The sequence below is a fragment of the Tenrec ecaudatus genome, chromosome 1, assembly GCF_050624435.1.
Source record: "Tenrec ecaudatus isolate mTenEca1 chromosome 1, mTenEca1.hap1, whole genome shotgun sequence".
Taxonomy (NCBI): Eukaryota; Metazoa; Chordata; class Mammalia; order Afrosoricida; family Tenrecidae; genus Tenrec; species Tenrec ecaudatus.
Genome location: NC_134530.1, coordinates 188,962,005 through 188,980,346, shown reverse-complemented (window position 1 = coordinate 188,980,346; position 18,342 = coordinate 188,962,005). Strand labels below are relative to the sequence as shown.

The 18,342-nt window shown below is 37.2% G+C and overlaps 1 protein-coding gene across 2 annotated transcripts in view; it reads left to right on the top strand.

Annotated features, from left to right (window-relative positions):
* Nucleotides 1–18,342, top strand: part of COP1 (COP1 E3 ubiquitin ligase) — a 199,783-nt gene that overhangs the window by 60,695 nt on the left and 120,746 nt on the right. For both annotated transcript variants that reach the window (XM_075527809.1, XM_075527804.1), the window contains exon 9: nt 16,065–16,122. In XM_075527809.1, the coding sequence (XP_075383924.1) occupies nt 16,065–16,122 (58 nt within the window). The remainder of the gene's footprint in view (nt 1–16,064; nt 16,123–18,342) is intronic.

Here is an 18,342-nt window from a genome sequence, read left to right as displayed (position 1 = left end):
TCTGTGACATGCTATATTCATGGTGATATTAAAATTTATTTCTTGGACTTTAAATTATCTTTAAAACCATTGCGATTAGCCTTCCTTGTAAATTAAAAAAAATTCTCTTTGATGTGATTTTTTTATTAGAAATAATTGTTTCATAATTGCGTTATTTTTTAGCAGGAATTTCATAATGATGTTTTTTAAACTTTAAAGACTCTAATTTGAAGATAATATACTATTTGAATATGTTTTACTAGGATCCAGATAGTTGAGTTATAGTGGGAGAATGTTTTTCTGCCATTTCTAAGGTAAAATCAAATAGTAAATAGCAGTTTTGATCTGGAATCTCTGATGTTTAAAGCATTTTTGTTTATAGATATTTGTTATTGATCATAAATTTAATTCATTAAAAAAAGAGAAATGCATCTATTAGTTTAAGTTCTGAAATGCTTGCTAAAGTTTCCTGTGATATTGGAATCTAAGAGCAAACCCAATGCCATCAAATCAATTTTGGCGTCCAGCTATAAAAATGAAATATATTGAGTTTTGTATAAGATACTTTTGCTACTTTTCAATTATTCAGCCAGTCAGTATTTAGATGTACCTTTTATTTTGCATCTGCTATCTTAATGAAAGTCCCAGTGAACCTAAGTGTAGGTATAATGGAAAGGAAAAGCACTTTATGGGTACTAGGAAACTTTATTGTTTTTTTTTTTTAATTAAAAAAAATTTTTTTGAAACTTTGTTAAAACCAAATACATACAATAATGATTTCATACTCTTGAGTACTAACACATTTTATAATTTGATTGCATAAAGTACTGAAAGCTTATGAACTTAATGTTGCATAAAAGTTTATGACTAGATTAATCAAATGCTTCTCTAACTTACTCACATGACTGTTTAATTATGCTTATTGGACACCTGGTGGTGTAGTCGGTTACATGTTGGTCTGCGAGGTCAGCAGTTCAACTCTACCAGTGGCTCCACAGGAGAAACGCTGAGACTTTCTGCTCCCATAAATATTTATTGCCTTGGAAACCCAAAAGGCCACTTCTCTTTTCCGGCTGCTGTACATTGGAATCAACTGGATGGCAGTGTTATGGTTTTTTCCCAGCAGGCGTTTAAAAAATGAGTACACAGAATCTCTCTATCAAAAAGAACTGGTTGCCATTCAAACATAAGAGAGGTAGCATACTCTTAAGAACTGCTGATTCTGAAGAAAGAACTTCAAGCTGCACTTGAACACAATGAAGACAAGATATGCATCAGGCATTGCTGTAAATTGCAATTGAAATGCTTCAACAAACAAATGCAATGCTGCACACATTTGTTCCCAATCCAAAGAAAGATGGTCAAAGAATGTGGAAATTATTGAGCAGCAGCATTAACATGCTGGCAACATTTTGCTAACGATAATTTTAAAATGCTTTTGCACTCATACATTGTTAGGGAACTGCTGACAATTAAGCTGGTTTCAGAATAGGGTAGAGAACAAAGAAGAACTTGGCTCAAAAAGAATACCAGCAAGATGTTTACCCATGTTTTATTAGGAGAAGGAAAGTGACTTTGTGAATCTGAGTTATGAATGACATTGTGACAAATGGAAATTCTGGAATGCTTACTTATGCTCAAGAGGAACCTGAACATACATCAAGAGGCAGTCCATCAAACAGAACACAAGGATACTCTATAGAGTCATAGAGGTACAGAATTGCTGTATTCTTTCACCTTACTTATTCAGTCTGTGTGCTGAACAAATAATCTGTGGAAGTGAAATCAATGGAGAATTGGGCATCAGGATTGGGGACTCATCAACAATCTGTGATATACAGCTGACACAACTTTGCTTGTCAGAAATGAAGATGACTTGAAATGTTAGTGATGAAGAGCAAAGATTATAGCCTTCACTATGGATTATACATGAATTTTTTAAAAAAGATACAAAAAATGGATTTATAAGCAACATCCTAAATGGTAAATGGTTAAGAATTTGAAGTTGTTAAGGATTTTATCTTAGATCAACATTCAATGGTCATAGAAGCAGCTGCCAAGGAATCAAATGACATATTTGTATGGTAAGGATTAGCATGAATCCAATTCCAGAAATGTGGTTTGGATTGATTTTAACCCCTCGTATTTGTCCTTTCTATCGTTACTAATATTTGCCATGGGAGCTAGGTCACATGTTAAAAGGACATCATTTTTCAGACTATCAAGTAGGCAGATAGCTAGCAACAAGTTTGAGCATCCATATGACACCCCAATCTTGTGACATACCATACCATTTCAGGGCTAGTTTTCCACTAAAGCTTTCGGATGCCAGTTGCAACTTAGAAATTCACATATCACATTTACTTTCTAACCTGTTAACTCTTAATTCCCCTTTGGGTTCAATAATTTATTGGAACAGCTCACAGAATTAATGGAGGGTATGCCATTCTTATGATTACAAAATTTATTATGACCAGAAAAGACAAAGACATGTAGTGTGAGGTCTGGGAGGCTTCTTAACACTACTTCTATGTCCCAGGGGATTTGCTACCTTCCTGAGAGAAGTTCTGGACAATCAGGGCATTCTCTGATACTTAGTATTTCAGGATCATATTGGCCTGTCCTACACAATAAGCCTGCCCTAATAGATCTTGAGACAAGCTGATACCTTCTTCCTTGGTGATTGTTTTGGTGTTAGCCAGCCCCTAATTACCAGCACAAATTCTCAAATGTGGCCTGCAAGTCCTGACAAAGGGACTTCAATTAATGATTGTTTTCCCAGAGCCACAAGCAGAGCCATCTTTTTTGGAACAAATAGGTCCTTTTCTCCATATTCTTGCATTGGGGAATTTTGCTCTTTTTATTTGTGAGATGCAAACTCCCTAAAGTTAGCAGCTTGACGCATGCATGACACACGGAAATTTCAACAAGTATTAAGACAAGTTTATTATTTTATTGCTAGATGCACTAATGGTTACTTGTCCTAATCCTAATTTGATATATCATGCAATGGAGTTGAACTTGATGCCTTAGACAGTGGAGGCCATTCTTCAAAGGAGTTTTAAAGTTACACTAAAATAAAACCAAACCCTAGAATCAAACACAAAAATAAAATAAACAAACTTAGTAACAATATAGAAGATACTATTTATAAATCTTTAATTTCTCAGCAAAATTGATTGACAATAGAAATGTAGCACATTATGCAAATGTTCTTTGAATCAGTGCAATTGCTTCCTTTGTTCCCTAAAGCATGAATTCTTGAATAAAATTGCTCTACCACTCCCTTTTCAGAAAAACAATTGCACCGTCCTGGCAATTAGGGTCTTTTGTATTGTAGCTCACAAGTCAGCATAAAGTAGAAGTATCTACCTTTTTAATAACTTTCCTGTGTCATTCCAACAGCCCTCCCCTCTGCCCAAGGACTGTATTTCCCACTTTGGGAAGCATTGCATTAGATCTACATTTGTGAGTCTGATAGACCCTAGGGCCCTATTGTCATGGGTGTCTGGTCTTAGGATGAAAGACTATGGTATTCTGGCTAATTATCTGTTCAAATTATGATGTAATAAAGTTTGATTCCAAGAATTATCAAAATGTATTTCATGCTAAAACTTTATTAATTATATTGTATTGGTGGATCTTTCAGGATTCAAAGCAAAACAAAAAGAAAATTTAAAATTTCTTCTATAAGCTTTAATTAACTTGCTTGATGATAATATCAATGATCTGATTAAATTTTGAAGTCTGAGGTCTGAAGAGGTAAAATTTCACTGTGCATGAGTACCAACAGAATCTCTAATTTGAAATGCATCTTTGTAAGCCCTAGCCTCAAATTCTAATCCTTTAGGTCTGAATTGAAGCCCAGAGATTCAAATATAGATCTCAGTGGTCATCCTTTTAAAAATAGGGTGACATTAATGAATCTACTTTTATTACTAATAAGTTGCTTATTACAAATGCTCTCAATTTGCCATGTTTATTTATACATATTTTTCCTTGTCTATAAAAGAAAGTTTAAAACTTAAATATTTGAGTTTTATAATTATCTTTAGCTAATAGCACCTTATGGGGAAGATGGGATAAAGATTGTTTCTATACTCTATTATGTAAAGACAGGTATCTCTTCTTACTGTCTTTAAAATATCTTAAATCAAGTTAGATTTGAGAGAGCCAGTGAGGTTCAAAATAAGTCTCTGATAAGGAACTAAAGTACTGATATTTACCAACCGTACTAGATTATTCTGTTCATATATTTAGATCCGACCCTCTTTTTTCTTTTCTCTCATGTTAGAATCACATTCTTCACTCCTTTGATTATTATAGGTGCACTTTAATGCTCCTGTAAAGAGTTGGCAGTTTTAGAAACCCACAGGAATGGGTTTATAGTTTTAAAAACCACAGGGGTTCGCTATTGACTATAGCAGTGACTTTTCTTTTTTGGTTAATGGTGAGAGAACTGTACACTTCATATGGTGAACCTGGTGTAGATGTTAAAATCTAAAACCCATTGTTAATGAGTGATTTTAACTCCTACTGATCCTGTAGGGCAGAATAGAATTGTCCCATAGGGTTTCTAAAGCTGTAACACTTTTAAGAAGCTGTTGGTGGGTTCAAACTGAAAACCTTTCAGTTAGCAGACAAACGGCCATCGTGCCACCAGGACTTCTTAGCTTAGATATAAAAGTAGGTGAAAGATTGGCACTTTGGACTTATACCTAGAGACTCCTCAGAAGATGAGATGGTAGGGTCTGCCTTTAAAACCGTGTGGAGAAGTTCTGCTCCACACAAGAGGGGTCAACTTGAGTTGGGATTGAATGGATGGCAACCGACAACAATAGGGTTTTTGTAACCCCTTATTCCTAACAATTACGTTAGCTGTAGTTGAGTCGGTTACAACTCATACTCCCTCCTTATGGCAGACTATACCTGACTCTAGGGATTCTCCTGGCTGTAGTCTTTATGGAAGCAGATTCCCAGTATTTCTCCTGCATACCCACTGGATAGGTTCCAAAGGTAACCAACACAAGGTTAGTTGTGGAGCATTTAACTTCTCCACTCACCAGAGCTCCTGTAGCAGCTATATCATTTGCTGATTCAAGATTCCCATCTGTGATTTCCAAATATACTGTACTGTGTTCTGTCTTACTAGAAATTAGCCTTCAATTCATAAAGTAGTAAAATACTTAACCTAATAACACCCTAATGCACTAGGAGTTTCAATAAATTTGTTGGAAGTAGATCAGATATGTCAGTCTTCTGTGAACTCACTCATTTTGGCTTTTGAACTTCTACCAAGCAAAGTTGTTTACAGCTAAAGGCATTAAAGCAATAGATGTAGACCTGTTTCCTCTTCCTGAAATTTTCCATCTTAGTTGCTGTTTACACCTACCAGCACTAACTTTTTTTCTAAAGAAAAAGTTTCCTTACAAAGAAAACGGTTTTCTTTCTCTAAGTAAAAAACTTGTGAAAGGTAGACGTTATTACTAGTATTTAATTTTTAATTGTAAATTGGGTGAAAATTTACAGAATAAGTTTTCTACTCAACAATTCATATATACATTCATACATTTTGTTTCATGTCATTGATTGCTGTCTCCCAAGTGCGATTCTTAATTCACTTCCTCCATATGTTTCCCTTTCCCATTAATTTTTTTCCTAACGCTCTTGCCTTCTGAACTTTATCCTTGGACATGTGTTGTTTTTTGTGGAGTATATACCTCACAACTCTTGGTGTTCACTTCATAGACCTAGTTAATGGTTGGAAGTTGGGGTAACTTTAGTGTGAGGGTCTGAACACTGACTAAGGCTCATAATCTTGAGGGTTCTGCCATTTTTTATCTGACCAGTGAGCCTTAGCTTTTTTTTTTTTTTATGATTTTAAGTTTTGTTCCATATATTGCTCCCACTTTATCCAGTACTTTCTAATGTGATCCTATTCAGAGCGTTGGTAGTGGTAGTTGGGCTGTGGTTAGTTCTGATTTCAGGATTGTGGAGACTGAGGTTCATGACATGGGAAGTTTAAATGAACTGTCCTTTCATTTTTTTAATTCTTGAATATTACGGTATTATGCACATTTTAAAGGCAATATAGATGTTAACTTCACATAACCTACCATATAACTATAAGTATTTCTATCTTCTAATTTAAAATTTTCAAGAGGATGAGAGCATCCTGGAAAATATTTTTGAGTTCTCAAACACTAACAACTGATATTCTTTGAATAATATATTTAATCTATCTTTTCTGTAGAAAATATAAAGTTTGCTTTCTTGAGCCTAATACTTTTTTTACAGAACAAATTTGCATCATTGAAGTAAACCCAACTTTCTACAACATATAGATTACCAAACCCCTTGGAATCCTTTGGGCTTGCCACTGCAGCGTATAGATGTACTTTTACCAATGAAAGAAAGATAACACAGTACATATACCATATGTTTTGCAACATTGATTAAGGAATCAGAGGCTGTTCCCTAAAATCAAGTTCATTGTTATTTTAATATTGAAACACGAATGTTCACAGTTAATGAGTAAGGAAATGGTATAGGAGTTGTGTGTGCCCTTGGACTTTACAAGGAGGATCAAGAATCTAACTCTATATTAGCATAAGACAAATTTCCTTTCTTTTTTTGAAAAAATCATTTTATTGGGGGCTCTTACATCTTATAACATTCCATACATCATTTGGATCGAGCATATTTGTACATATGTTGCCATCATCATTTACAAAACATTTTCTACTTGAGCTCCTCTTTTTTCCTCTCCCTCCCCACTCTCCTACCCTCATGAATCATTGATCAATTATATATTGTGATTATTATTTCATATCTTACATTGTCTCCATTCACCCACATTTCTGTTACTCATCCCCTTTGGGGGGCTATATATCCGATCTTGTGATGGGTTCCCTGTTTCTTACCCTTCTCCCTCCCTGACCATCTCCCTACCTTATTACATTGCTACTCTCACTACTGTGTCTGAGGGGTTTATCCATTCTGAATTCCATGTATTGAGAGCTCTTATCTGTACCAATGTGTGTTTTCCAGTCTAGCCAGATTTGTAAGGTAGAACTGGATCATGGTAGTGTGGGAGAGGAAGCATTCAGGAACTAGAGAAATGATGTGTGATTCGTCGGTGCTATACTACACTTTGGTTGAATCATCCCTTCCATATAACCCTTCTGTTGGGGGGATATCTGATTGTCTACAGATGGGCTTTAGGTTTTTACTCTAAACCCCGTCTTTCACATCGATATAGTTGTTTGTTTGGCTCTTTTGATAACTGATACCTGATTCTGTCGACACCTCATGATCACACAGGCTGATGTACTTCTTTCATGTGGGCTTATTTGTTTCCCCGCTAGATGGTTGCTTGTTTACTTCAAATTTTTAAGACCCCAGATACTCTATCTTTTTGATAGCCAAGCACCATCTGCTCTCTTCACCACATTTGCTTATGCACCCATTTTGAGCATGAGACCAATTTTTTAAAAATCATTTTATTAGGGACTCATACAAATTCTACCACAATCCATACATATATCAATAGTGCAAAGCACATTTGTACATCCGTTGTCTTTATCATTCTCAAAACATCTGCTCTCCACCCAGGCCCCTGGCATCAGTTCTTCATTTTTCCCCTCCCTCCCCACTCTCCCCTCCCTCATGAACCCTTGATAATTTAAAAATTATTATTTTGTCATCATAAGACCAATTTCTAGAGGTAGAGGTGAGACTTGCCTTCACTTTCCAAACTTCTTTACCATATTTTGGTACTAAATATTCCGCCCATGTCATTTTGCTTTTCTGCTAGGTTCAATAATTCTTAGTGACCTCATAGAACTGAAATACAATGCTCATGATTATTATTTTTTTTAAGAGAAGCCAGCAGGTTACATGTAGGATCAGAAATGTTAGGTACAATTTCTTTTCTTTTTTTTTAACATTTTATTAGGGACAAATACAACTCTTATCCCAATCCATACATACATCAATTATATAAAGAACATCTGTACATTCTTTGCCCCCATCATTTTTAAAGCATTTGCTCTCCACTTAAGCCCTTTGCATCAGGTCCTCCCTTATTCCCCCTCTCTCCCTGCTACCCCCTTCCTCATGAGGCCTTGATAATTTACAAATTATTATTTTGTCATATCTTGCCCTGTCTGACGTCGCCCTTCACCCCCTTTTTTGTTGTCCATCCCCCAGGGAGGAGGTCACATGTAGATCCTTGTAATCAGTTCCCTCTTTCCAACCCACTCACCCTCTACCCTCCCAGTATCACCCCTCACACCCCTGGTCCTGAAGGTATCATCTGCCCTGGATTCCCTGTGTCTCCAGCTCCCATCTACACCAGTGCTCTATCTTCTGCTCTATCCAGACTTGCAAGGTAGAATTCGGATCAGGATAGTTGGGGGTTTGGGGGGGTGGAGGAAGAATTTAGGAACTGGAGGAAAGCTGTGTTCGTCATCGTTGCTACATCGCATCCTGACTGACTCATCTCCTCCCCTAGACCCCTCTGCCAGGGGATCTCCAGTAGCTGACAAATGGGCTTTGGGTCTCCACTCTGCATTCCCCCCTTCATTCACTATGGTAAGATTTTTTTCCCTGATGATTCCTTATACCTGATCCCTTCGACACCTTGTGATCGCACAGGCTGGTGTGTTTCTTCCATGTGAGTTTTGTTACTTCTGAGCTAGATGACCACTTGTTTACCTACTGGAAGCAACAGAGGAGTTTGGCAGAGTGGCAGGATACAAGATCAACAAACACAAGTTCATCGGACTGTTGTATACATCGGATAAGATCACAGAAGAAGAGATCAAAAAGGTGGTACCCTTCACAATAGCCAAGTACAAATAGAAATATCTAGGGATATACCTGACTAAAAAAACAAAAGATCTATATAGGGAAAACTATAGAACACTATTACAAGAAACCAAGAGCGACCTCAACAAATGGAAGAATATCCCATGCTCGTGGATTGGAAGACTCAATATAGTTAAGATGTCAGTTCTGCCAAAAGCACTATATAAGTTTAATGCAATCCCAATGAAATTACCCATCTTTCTTCAAAGAAATGAAAAAACTGATTACCAACTTCATATGGAGAGGGAAGAAACCCAGAATTAGCAGAGAACTCCTCAAGAAGGACACAGTGGGAGGGCTTTCTTTACCTTACTTTAGCCAATGCTATACAGCCACAGTTGTCAAAACCACATGGTATTGATACAATGACAGATACTCAGACCAATGGAAAAGAACTGAAAACCCAGAAATAAAATCATCAGCATACAGACAACTGATCGTTGATAAGGGCCCCAGAAATAGCAAATGGGAAGCAGATGCCCTCTTTAACAAGTGGTGCTGGAAAACATGGATATTTACCTGCAGAAAAATGAAGCAAGACCCTTGCCTCACTCCATGCACAAGAATAAACTCAAGGTACAATTTCTCATGTCTGCACTGTGTATTTCTTATGGTGTAGTGGATTACACATTGATTTTGCTGCTAATCATAAGGACTGCAGTTTGAAACCACCAGCTGCTCTGTGGGAGAAAAATGAGACTTTCAGTTCTCATGAAGACTTCTAGCCTTCGATACCAACAGACAGAGTTCAAGCCTGCCCTGTAGGGTCACTATGAGTCAAAATTGACTTAACAGTAGTGATTTTTTCCCCTTATTTTACCGTCAGTAAACACACCTCTCTTCTCTCAGTTTCTTTATTTCTCAGCCATGTGACCCCTTGACCGATATCCTACTTCAGCAAATGCTAAGGAAACTCCTTTAGCATTGATAAATAACCAAAGGACCCCCTACTCTGCAAGCCAGGCTTGTTTCTGAAGACACTCACTTTTACTTGCCTGTGGGCTGGGAAGCCTGTTGCCCTGTCGTGTCTCTCAGTGCTGTCACCTCTGTTGCTGTCACTTCTGGCCAGGGCTCTTGGGGGCTATGGGACACACCTTACTCATAGCTCTCTTTTCTTGATGTTTATGAGATTCCCTAGTTCCTTCTTCTGAGATGACTCAATGTATACTCAACAGAAAGACAGAACTGACTTAATCCCCATGCTAGTGTCTCATACACCTTATTTACATGGTCCCAACCAGCCATCCAATGAAAATTACAAAGACTGACTAGAAGGAGCCATACAGAGTAATTCAATGCCTACAGATAAGTTTTTAAAATTATTGCATTTCAGAGTTTTTGGTTTTAGGAATGACAGTTTTACAGAATCTTGTGGAGCCCAATAGTTTTAAAAGCCTAACAATTTTTACAGTATTTGCCATTATAATGCCTTCAGATTCTCTGACTTGTTAAAAAAGTAACAATGCTTTTTAAAATACTAGATACTAAATGAAAAGGGTGTATGTTCATTTTCTACTTGGATTTTGCATATTATGTTATCCTCTTAACAAATCCTGAATAATAGGTTTTATTAACCTTTTTACTTTTTTGATAAAATGAAGCCAGAAGTGTCACATAATTTGCCCAGTCCAGCTATGAACTTAGTAGTGTAACCAGGATTCTAATATTGACCTTTTACTCTAGATCCTGTAAAGTTTTAGCAGGTGAGAGAGTTATAGATATCATTACAGAAAATTGAGAATTAAACATTAAGAAGACAAAACTCCTTGTTTAAAAATTGCCAGTCATTGGCAAACCAGAGAAGACAGGTTACTTCGGCAATCTTACCATAGCATTTTGCAATTGCTTTGGTACAGCTTCCATGTCACTCTTATTGGCAGCTTGAATTTAGCAGGTTTAAATTCATCAAAACCAAACCCACTGCCACTGAGTCAATGCCAAGTCTTAGTGACCCTGCAGAACAGAGTAGTAGTGCTCTTTAGAGTTTCCAACACTGTAAATCTTGGAAGGAATAGACAGTCTCATCTTTCTCTCAAGGAACGACTGAAGGGTTTGAACCACCAAGCTTGCGGTCGGCAGCCGAATGATTAACCCACAAGTTCATTAACATTCCCTGTATACCTTTGCTTTTCTCATTTTTAAATAAATATACTAGAACCTATCTTTATATCCGTATTAAATTTCTATAGCTTAAAGACTTAGTACTTCTGTTTTCTATGTAAAGGTGGTTAGTTTCCCCCATTCTCTTTAGAAACAATCTATACAGCGGGTTAAGGTAATAGAGGATTTCCCTGCTCTTGAGTTGGAGTACTTCTATGAGAAGAGTTCTATCTGATTTGAAGGTTTTAGAAACGTGAACTTTTATGACTTATGTTACTGATGCTGATAATAGAAAATAAGATATATTGAATACCATTTGTGGCATTGCACTGAGAACGTTGATTTCATCATCTCATTTAAATTACAGACCTCTGAAGTGTCATCTATATTTAATAAATTGGGGAAATGGAGGTCAGATAAGATAAATAATCCACCCAGAATCATTTAGCTGCCACATGGTGAAAATCAAACAGTCTTTTATTATCAGAGTTTGTACATGTAAGAGAGTACCTTTCTTAACCGCTGAGGTTATTGAGTACTAAAATAATTAACTTTAGGAATATACTCAGAACCATTTATAAATCAGTACTCTGAATTGCTTAAATTTAACCAGGGTAGACAATAAATAAGCATGTCTATAGCAGAAAAAGAGAAGAACACTAGAAAAAAGTGATGTTTTATCATCTTTGGTAAATGAGGAAATTTCAAAACTTCATGGAAAAATTAGTATTAAAAGTGCTATTTTCCCGTGAATTTTGAAGTGCTTTCTGTAATGCTATGCTGTTTTCAGGTGTTGATAGTTTTCCTTGGCTAACTTCAATAAAATAATGGGAGATAGAGGTATTGAGAATAGGATGATAAAATGAATGAAGGGCGGGGGAGCTAGAAAGCCGAGAGCTCTGGTACCACCAGGGAAAAACAAAACAAAATGCAGAAAGCTTGTTCTTTTTGACCAGGACAGAAGCAACTCGTATTAAGTTTTTTATAATATACGAGTGGGGTACCCCCACCCCCCAAAAACCCCCCAAAAAGAGCTTTTGTAGGACACATTTTTCCTGCCCAGTGGCATTGCCTGGCAAGGTTCTCTCTTGTCAAGGTGAATTTTTTTTCATAAAAGCAGTTTCACTGAAACCTCGTTTTTTGTAATGGCCAATTTAAGAGAATAGCATGTGGCTGTGACACTTCATTTCCTGCTCAGGAAAAATGTCGCAGCAATTGTTGTGATGTTGAACACAGCTTACAAGGACAGCGCTATAGGGAAAAACTCAAGTATATGAGTGGTTTTCTCATTTCAAAAAAGGTGAAATGTCAACTGTTGACAAACCTCATTTTGGATTTGTGTCAACTTACCGAACAAAAGAAAACATCAACTTGTAGTGCTTTTGGAGTTCATTCCACCAGGTCAGACTGTTAACCAAACTTTCTATTTAGAGGTTCTGAAACGATTGCATAACAGTGTGTGACCAAAAAAAAAAAAAAAAGCAGACCTGATTTGTGGCAGACAGGGAACAATGTACCTGCTCATGCAGCCATCTCAGTGTACCAGTTGTCAGCAAAAACAGCATGCCTTTTTTCCCTCACACCTGATTCACCTGACCTTGCTTCGTGTGTCTTTTTGTTTCCATGAATGAAGAAGGACATGAAAGGACAGATATTTGATGACATAGAACAGGTTGGGGGAGAAAAAAGGAGGAAGGTCGTCAGCCATCCAAACAGAGGAGTTTAAAAAATGTTTCCAAGAATGGAATTGCAGATTTCACAAATGTATTAATTGTAATGGAGAGTACTTTGAGGTGATAAGGTTGTTTTGTAAAACAAACAAAACATAACTTTGAAGAAAAAATCATTTTTGTGGGGTACTGCCTCATATTAAAAAAAAGACAATAAAACTTATTTTCCCATTTATTTCCATCCTTTTTTTAGTTGTCTGTCACATTGTTAATGAAACAAAAAAATCCAACCAGTCCCGGAACTTTGAAAAAGAGAAAGTATAGCATAGTGACATTATTTCAAAGTGCTGAACAAGGAACTAAGATGATGGTTCTTCAGATCCAACTCGCCCGACATTTATGGGTTCTCAGACTTATAGGGAAATAAATATGAAAGCTAAACATATTGATAAAAATGGGGTGAGGTGAGCCTGAGGATGGTTGAAATCTTTCTAGGGGGTTTCATAAGTTGGTTTCTTGGCTGGAAAGCTCTGAGCATGTATGGGGGTCCACACTAGTAGGGTCTAGTTTGTTCTGGTTAACTTCTGTGTATGCTTGCCAGTATCTACAAGAAAGCGTAACCACCCTCCCCAAACTATCATGTTTAACACAAGAAGAGAGTAACATTATGCTGCGTGTACCCAGATATGGGGTTTTCAACATGTACTTTTATCATAACATTTTGTAATGGGGAAGGATAGGGACACTGAGATTAAATGACTATAAGGTGCACGTTCTATGGCATATATGTTTTTAATGTGAAGGAAAATTGGTGTAATTCTGTTCCATTCAGTACACTTCTGTTCACCTCTGTCTGACACCTACCATAAAGCATTGCTTCTTTCTCTGACCTCAACCCTCAGAGCCCAGATGAGATCTCACAAGTTCAAGTGCATAATCTTTCAGCCTGTCAAATCTACAAAATTGGAGGTCTCAGTATCTTTGCTTCTGGTCTACTGCTACAGAGTGAGGGGGCTCTTCTACCTACCTTCTAAGGATGCCAGCCGTAGTTCAGGGATCCTTACTCTGCCCTCCAGCCTGCTTCAGGATGCTAAGCAGAACCTCAAGTAGTGCAAACAAGCCCCATGTTACTGATTTTCTGTCTCCAAGTTTACATGTTTCCTCTACTTTCTCAGGATAGGCCCATCTCAGTTTTTATGATGGCCACCATTACTCCTTTGAGTACAGTAATTCACTAAAAGGACTTACCAGAACTCAAGAAAATATTATACTTATGTTTAGTTTTATAACGACAGGATCCAAATGAGGAGACATGCAGGGTGAGATCTAGAATGATTCCCATTGCAAAGCTTTTATTTCTTAAACAAAAAAAAAAAAGGAAAACATTTATAAGGCTCAGTACACAGATTTAGAACTATTCATAGGCTTTTTCTTTCTTTTTCATGTCTATATATAGGCAGAATAAACAATCTAATGGAGAGAACAACAGGAGGGGGACGAAAGTCAGCAGACCCAGGGACAATGGAACAAGAGATCTAAAATCAATGGCGAGGAGGGCATAGACTGCCTGGTGGGGTTCAATCAAGTGCAATGTAGCTGAGCGGAAGTAGAGAGCCGGATGGAAGTTGAACATGACAGTGAGACAAGAGCAAAGTAAAAGGAATAGAGGAGCTAGGAGGCAAAAGACACTTTTACTATAAACATAGGCATGTACATATGTAAATATATTCATAAATAACAGATATATAGGTCTAAGTACATATACTTATAAGTTAAGTATTATGGTAGCAGACAGACATTGGGCCTCTACTCAAGTCCTCCCTCAACAGAAGAACACTTTGTTCTAATAACCTGGCATTCTGTGATGCTCATCTTTTTAATCTAACATGATCGCTGAATACAAAATGTATGCATAAGCTAATGTGAAGAAAGCTGATGATGCCTGGCTGTTACAAGATACAGCGTTTGGCTACTTAAAGACTTTAAGTTAAATAAATGGCCAACTAGCAGGGAAGCAACAAGGCCCACATTGAAGAAGCACACCAGCCTGTGTGATCTCAAGCTGCTGCTGGGATCAGGTATCAGAAAACTCCAAACAAACAGCCATTTCCATGCAAATGAGGAGGATTGGACTGGAGACCCAAGTCCCATCTGTAGACAATTGGATATCCCCTCACAGAAAGGTCACAAGAAAGGGATGAGTGAGCCAGCCAGGTTGCAGTATAGCTCTGATGAAACACACAACATTCCTCTAGTTCTCTAATGCTCCCCTTGCCTCTCCCAGCTCCATCCACTATCATGACCTCTGTTCTGCCTTACAAATCCGGCTAGATCAGAGCATGTACACTGGTATAGATAATAGCTCTCGACACACAGAATCCAGGACAGATAAACCCCCTCAGGACAAATAATGAGAGTAGCAATACCATGAGGGTAGAGGGAAGGGGGTGAGGGGAAAGGGGTGAAAGGGGGAAATGATTGCCCCACACAACCCCACCCACCCTAGGGGGACGAACTACAGAGACATGGATGCAGGGAGATAGCAGACTGTGTAAAATATGAAAATAAAAACAATTTATATATTATCAAGAGTTCAGGAGAGTGGGGGAGGAATGGGAAAAAAGATGATACCAAGGGATCAAGTAGAAAGAAAATGTTTTAGAAATGATGTCAACATAAGTACAGATATGCTTGATACAATTAGTGTATGGATTGTTTTATAAGAGTTGAAGAGCCCCCGATATAATGCTTTATTATTTAAAACAAAAAAAGATTTGCTACCTTCCTTTAAGTATCTTTGTCTTTTGTTAATCAAGATGTCCATGGAGACTCAAGGTCTTTTATTGGGGTGTCTCATTAAGGAGTCATGATTAACTGAATCATTGTCCCAAAAGGTTGAACGCGCTCTGTTTAACATCATGTAGGTCCGTCTGGCCTGGCGACCAGTGCCCACAAAAGTCACCTCATGAGTGTATAACCGGCTAGGGGTTATCTGGAGTGCTTTTCGGAGACAGTGCAACCACTGGGAAAGTCCTAAGAATGTGTAGATCATGACATTCTAAGACAAAGTAGGTTATTAACCATAGAATCTGATTATATACTACATTATATTCCCAGTACTTGAAGCACAATATTCCTTAAATAAGGTTCTGAGCAGTTTAGGAATTTGCTTGTACATGAAATAAAGGCAAATCCATTCATCTCTGTCTTGTGTGCATTCCCTATTGATACTCCATCTTGGTGTGTAAATTTGAGGTGGTAGGCTGAAGGGTCACAAAATACTCACTTCTGTTAAGTGTTTATTTGATACCTAATTAAATTATTCTTGGTAAATGTTTCTTTGAGAAAGGAAAAATATTTTGTTTTTATGTATTTTAATTCTAGAATTTCTATTGATTAAATAATATAAACACTGAATCACATTTTTCTTTCTTCTTTTTGCAGTAGTATTATTGATTCCACAGAATACAGCCAACCTCCAGGTTTTAGTGGAAGTTCTCAGGTAAATGATATTTCTCACAGGATGCTTTAGTGGTACCTTGAGTCTCCTGAGTTGTAATATTATAAATTATGACTTGAATTGCTCTCACACATAATGGCAAAATGAACTACTATTGTTTATCAATGATAAATTTAAAAGTTAACATATTGGTAATATCTATTGAGAGGAAAGAGTGCGTCATTGGGGATTGATTTCTTTTGGTGTTATGGAAACTACATTCCATTAATTAACTCCCTTCCCATCATTATGTTAAAGCATTACGTTTTTCCATAGAAAGTAGTCTATACCAGTTTCACTGCACTATCTTTACCTTTTTTCCACCTAAGTAATTGCATGATTATTTTAGTTTTTACTGTCTTTATTCTCCAGATTCTGAATGCTGATGTTTCTCATATACTTGAGGTCTGTCATGCTTTAATTTTTTTCAGATTTTGAAATAATTTTGAACTTAAAAGTTAAAAGACTAGTAAAATGAGTTTCTTTATGCCTGTAACCTACTTTGTCCAAATGTTAGCATTTTATTATACTTGCTCATTCTGTTTCTTCCTTCTAAATATATACAGCAAACTTTTTCCTCTTAATGCCCCTTAGCCTCTAAAAGTGCCCATAAATCTCCTATAAAAATCCAGTTTTAACATTCAGTAAATTAACATTGATACTGTTATCTAATCCCTAGATTTTACTCAGGGTTTTCCAGTTATTTTAGTATCCTTTTAAAAAAATATATTTTAATATCCTTTTATGAAAATGGCGTGGAGGCAACATTTGACCTCCTTTGGCTATAAAAGGGAGAAGATCCAGCTCCACACAAATCCAAGGCCAATTGCCATATGTTAAAGGTCAGACTTTACTGTAATTTCCATCCTTCTTTTTCCTTTTTTTACCCTATTCTGACATCAACTGTTCCTCCTACAACATTCTATGATTGTTTGTTATGGCCACTCCGACTACAGAGGATTCCCAATTACAGGGTTTTAGTGGGGAAGTTACAGGTTACTGCAAGTCAGGATCAGTAAGCAGTAAGGTCTGCGGTAGCACTTCTTTTCAGCCAGCAATCATGGCTCTCTTTGAGCCTTAGCCTTTCAGCCATGTGATTCCTTGGGCTAGAAAGCCTGCCTGCTGGTCTACCTCATGTATCTTCATCTCAGGGGCACTGTCCCTCTGCTCTGTCTGGAAGAAGCTCCTTTGTCCCATGTTCTCTCTGCTCTGGCATCTGGTGCCTCTGGTCTCAGCCTCACTTTATAGGCCCCTCAAACTTACTCCTGTGGTGGTTCTTTGTTGATGGCCCCAGGATTTCTTGCTCTGCCTCTGAAATGGCAGAGCAATGGCTTGATGGAGGTATAAGATTTTGTCTTCCAGCAGACCAGACCCTGGAGGAAACAAAAGGATGACGACTTAATTTATACACTCTAGTAAGGTGGGAACTCAGCCTGCATCCTTCAATCTTTAATCCAAAATTAATTAATCCTTAGTCCTGTACATTTGCAAAATGTAGAGTTTCCAAAGTGGGATTATAATCACAGGCACAGAGGCTAAACCAAAACCCCCCAAACTCATTGCCATGGAGTAAATTCCAGAGAACAGTGACCCTAATAAACAGAGGAGAACTGAGGCTGTTAACACTTCAGGGGAGAAGAAAGCCTCATCGTTCTTTCTTAGAGCGACTGGCTAGTGATTGGACCTGATGACCTTTGAACAACCCATATGTAACCCACTTTGCCACAGGGCTCCTTGCCATAGAGGCTGGAATTTGGAATACATCATAAAAGGTATTATGGCTAGAAGGGGTATTAATAGACTATATCTTTGATAAGGAAAGAAAAATAAAGATGCATGTTTAATACATATTTACTTCATGTGAGGAGAAATGAAGTGATTTTTTTAACAAAACAAAATAAATCTTTGCATGCTCTTCTAGGTTTATTTTTCTTTAGATAAATATTCAAAACACTTAAAAATAATACGTAAGCGTGATAGATAGGAGATGCTACACTCTCTTTTATTGAAAATCTGTACTCAAAACATTTTTTAATTCATTTAAAATTTTTGTACAATTCAGGTTTGTTTCATCATATTCCCTAATTGGAACTGTTCTGTTGAATCTCTATAGAGTATCCTGGCCTAAAGCTGTAATGTTAAAGCATTACTTCTAATGGTATGCACTATTTAATGTTATTTTGAAATGAAGTATTGGACAAAAAGAACCAGCAACTAATGGTT